A 4,145-nucleotide genomic window follows, 5' to 3' on the forward strand; every position below is an offset into this window, starting at 1 on the left:
CAGAGAGAGAGAGTGAGACAGACAGTCAAGAGAGAGTCAGAGAGAGAGGGAGAGTCTGAGACAGACAGAGTCAAGAGAGAGCAGAGAGTGAGAGTCAGAGAGAGACAGACAGAGAGAGTCAAGAGAGTCAGAGAGAGACAGAGTCAAGAGAGAGTGAGAGTCAGAAAGAGAGTCAGAGTCGGAGAAAGACAGACAGAGAGAGTGACAGTCAGAGAGAGACAGACAGAGAGTCAGTCAGAAAAAGTCAGAGAAAGAGAGACAGACAGAGAGTCAGAGAGAGAGAGACAGAGAGTCAGACAGTCAGAGAGAGACAGACAGAGAGAGAGAGAGAGAGAGAGAGAGAGAGAGAGAGAGAGACAGTCAGAGAGAGACAGACAGAGATAGTCAAGAGAGAGAGAGAGAGACAGACAATCAGAGGGACAAAGAGAGACAGACAGTGACGGACAGTCAGAGAGAGACAGCGAAAAAAAAAGTAGTTGCTCTATCATTTTTTGTTTTGAACTCTTAGGATTTGCCATGCCGTGGATGACTTAGGATCTGTACAATCCATCATAAACATGCAAAACATGAAATGGTGAAAAAGAGGTTCCTCCACCTTCGTCATGGTGATATTAATAACCTGTGTGGTTCTGCGCCGCTTCACAGACGATGGTGGGGTTTTCTGGGGCGAGTTCAGCTCGGTGTCAGACTTTGCGCTTCTTCTAGGAAATGAAAAATAAAAATCAAATGATTACCTTAAAAAATGTCAGAAAACAATTATTTTTACCCAAAAGAAATTTTAAAATCAACTGTGTACTAAGATTAATGCTGGTGGCAAAACGTTTGCGCTCACTAATGACAATAAATATGAGAAGTTGCTGCAGTCACCCCCATCTCCCCCAAACAAGTTGGAAAGATTTATACTCTGCTGATGGATGTACACACAGACAACCATGGCTGACCTGTAGTATCTTTAACATGTTACTTTGTGTAGTATTAAATGTTAGCATTTGTAAAACATGTCACTGGAGGACCACATTCTAAGCATTACTCAAGTTTTTGTTATTTTTTCTGCCAATGCACAACAAATAGCTGGGTACTCAGTTTTCCACAGAAAACCGAGCACATACCCTCAAATAAGAATAGTTATGGCTCCCAAACCTCACAACTTCTGTGTGTTCTTGTAAGAAACAAATGTTAGTAAGAAGCAGCAACATATGCAATTTAAAATTCTCTAAAACCTCAAGTGCTTTGAATCAACACTGTCCTGACAGAAAAATGTACCGTATTTTTCGCCATACACGTCGCACCGCCCTATAAGTCGCATCAGTCCAAATATGTCTAATAAAGTGGAAAAAATCTATAAAGATGTCTCTTCACCGTATAAGTTACATTTATTATAAGTCACCGCTGACGCGTCACATTTGTTACGCGTAACCGCTGACGACCCAGAAATGTGGGCCGGTGGTGTGCCAAAAATCAGTTGGCTGCCAAATGGCAGTTGCGGGAGCGTTCAAGGGAGGACTTTAACAAGAATTTAACAAGATTAACACTTAAAAACAATTATTTGTTTGCTCAGAATTATAGTAAAGGTGTGTCTCAGTCTAACTTTTACTTATACACTTTGATGGTCAAATCAGCTGCATTTCAAAACCCGATTCGTGGAAGCGGGCATGCGCAGACGGACGAGTCGCTGTGCATTTCTTAGAAATTTAACAAGATAAACACCTAAAACATTTATTTGTTTGTTCGACTTTATAGTAAAGGTGTGTCTCAGTTGAACGTTTACTTAATCAATGCACTTCAATGGTCAAATTAGCTGCATTTCACCGGGGCGGCGCAGCAAAATGCAGCTAATTTGACGATTGCTCCAGGCGAGCTGGACGAAGGTAGTAGACTATAACAAGCCGATTGTGTCATTAATAGCCACTTTTACCTATTACATGACACAACAGCATGCCATATACCTCGAATGCCATATAGCAGCTGAAAATGGTAGTGTTCAATATTTTCAGTCAGAATGAATGAAAACGGTCATATCTCAGGCAAAAATTGGTTTATAAATATGGGAAACATCCATAAATAAGTTGCTTTGGTGTATAAGTCACAGGGCATGCAAATCATGAAAAAAAAAAAAAAAAAAGTAATTCTAGGGGGAAAAATATGGTAATAAAGTCTAGATATGATGCCTTCAAGGTCACTGAATGACACAAAGTTTTAGAAATATAAAACTTCTGACAAGCAGGAATTCTTAGCAAACGTCATACAATTTGTCTCCAGAGCTCTTGGGAAACATTGCAACTCAAAAAAATAAACAATAGATTCAATTAACAGATAATTGTTGTTTTAATACAAGACATGAGTATATGTCATGAGTAAGCATTCATCACTGTTCATTAAAAAAATGTGTGTCCAAAGTGATAACTTTCACTGAAGTGACTCAAGACGTAAAACCCCTGTCTGTCTTTATCTGAGCAGATAGTCAAAAACAAAATGTGTGTGTGTGTGTGTGGGGGGGGGGATTTTAGTCATTCAAATGTCCAAATGGAATCAGAAGCAAATCGATTATTTTCTCTAAGTTATTAAACAGTCCTGAACTCAATGAATGAAGTTCAGCATGACTGTTTTACCTTTTGGTGCGTTTGCTGGCGATCGGAGTGAAGTACAGTGTTTCCAGTGACTCGGCCTCGAGACCTCTGCGTTTGGCTGCTAAACGATTCGAGCTGCGAATGAGTGGCGTGCTCGATTCATCGGGAGCTGACAGTTTCCTGCAAAGATGGAGAAAATATTTTAAAAGATGATTAATCTTATTACACTTCCAAAACGGATCACATTTACGTAGGGATCAGTCCTGTTCTCTTTTTGTTTTACATTTTTAACTTGATTTGTGCCACTTCTCAAAACCAACATAAATTATTTATCAATCAATTCAAAATATCTGGAATCTATAATTAGACTCCACTTTTTAAAAAAAGTCACTTTATTGTGACTAAAAAGCACAGTTTATTTCCCACCTGGCACAAAACAACCCAGCTTTTACCTCGTAGTGTTCAGAGAATCCTCCAGAGAGCTTTGGTCCAGGCTGTCGGAGCTCATGCTCCTCTTCACCTCAGGTCTGGTACAAACACCTGAACGTGTCAAACAACTCTCACTCCCCTGGATCTTATTTTGTGCTCGTAGAGTTTGGTCAGCATAGGCCAACTAAAGACGAAAATATATTGAAATAGAGATTAGAATAAAATGCAATAATAAATGTATTTGGCTTTCACTTTTAAACAGTAACTTAAGAATTACAGTTTCAACTTTGTTTTGCTTCAGAATGCACCGACCTGCGCCTCCAAACTGGTCACCTTGCTCAAAAGTTTCTTCTCGTTGCTCTGGGCCTTGTCCAAATCAACTTTAAGAAGCTTTTTCTCCATGTTCAAGGCATTGGTTTCGTGTTCTTGAACCTCCAAAGACCGCCTGAGCTCCATCACTTCCTCCTCACTTTTTTGGAGAAGCTGCTTCTTGCCGTTATAATGGCTCACAGCGTTTTCCATCTGTGAAAACCAAACGGTTACACTGCAGCGAATATCTCAGATCAGACGTCAGCACACAAAGAGTGAAACAAGTCAAACAAGAGTGAAAAGAACAGTTGTGATAAAATGGTTGAGGAGAAATTTAGAAGTCTGAAAAAGTATATTTATAGAGGTAAAAGGAGTGAATGTTGAAGGTTTGTGGGATCTGTGGTTACACCAACCTGAGCCTTATAATGTTCTGCAGCCTCTGATTTAGCTGCAAGCTGCTGCTCCAGGTCCCGCTTCAACTTTTCCAATCTTTCCATCTTCTCTTTTTCTTTCATGAGTTGCTCTTTCTCCTTGTTCAGTATTTCAAGTTCTTTCTGCCAAACAGATTCCAGCTTATGTGAGGCTTTGACCTCTCTTTCTATGGCCTGATTAGTTTGAGACAGCCTCTCCTTCTCAGCGACAAGGGCTTCACATTCTGTCTCCAGAGCTTTGTGATCAGCCTCTACCTGAAGGATCCTGGCCTTAAGATGTTCTTTCTCCAGAACAAATGCATCATCTTTAGCCAGAATTTCACGTTTCAGTTGATTTACTTCATCTTCAAGAACCGTGCTGCGTTTTCTTAATTCTTCAATCTGCAGGGTGGACTCTTGTTCCAGTTTA

At 40.1% G+C, this 4,145-nt stretch overlaps 1 protein-coding gene across 1 annotated transcript in view; it reads right to left on the reverse strand.

Annotated features, from left to right (window-relative positions):
• Window positions 1-4,145, reverse strand: part of numa1 (nuclear mitotic apparatus protein 1) — a 10,905-nt gene that overhangs the window by 2,516 nt on the left and 4,244 nt on the right. Inside the window, exons 13-17 of the mRNA XM_037678483.1 lie at window positions 3,719-4,145; window positions 3,309-3,518; window positions 3,020-3,180; window positions 2,610-2,747; window positions 596-695 (exon numbers count right to left, since the gene is read on the reverse strand). The exon at window positions 3,719-4,145 is cut by the window's right edge and continues 566 nt beyond it. Coding sequence (XP_037534411.1) covers window positions 596-695; window positions 2,610-2,747; window positions 3,020-3,180; window positions 3,309-3,518; window positions 3,719-4,145 — 1,036 coding nt within the window. The remainder of the gene's footprint in view (window positions 1-595; window positions 696-2,609; window positions 2,748-3,019; window positions 3,181-3,308; window positions 3,519-3,718) is intronic.

Source organism: Nematolebias whitei, chromosome 6 (assembly GCF_014905685.2).
Source record: "Nematolebias whitei isolate Nwh7 chromosome 6, NemWhi1, whole genome shotgun sequence".
Lineage (NCBI taxonomy): Eukaryota > Metazoa > Chordata > Actinopteri > Cyprinodontiformes > Rivulidae > Nematolebias > Nematolebias whitei.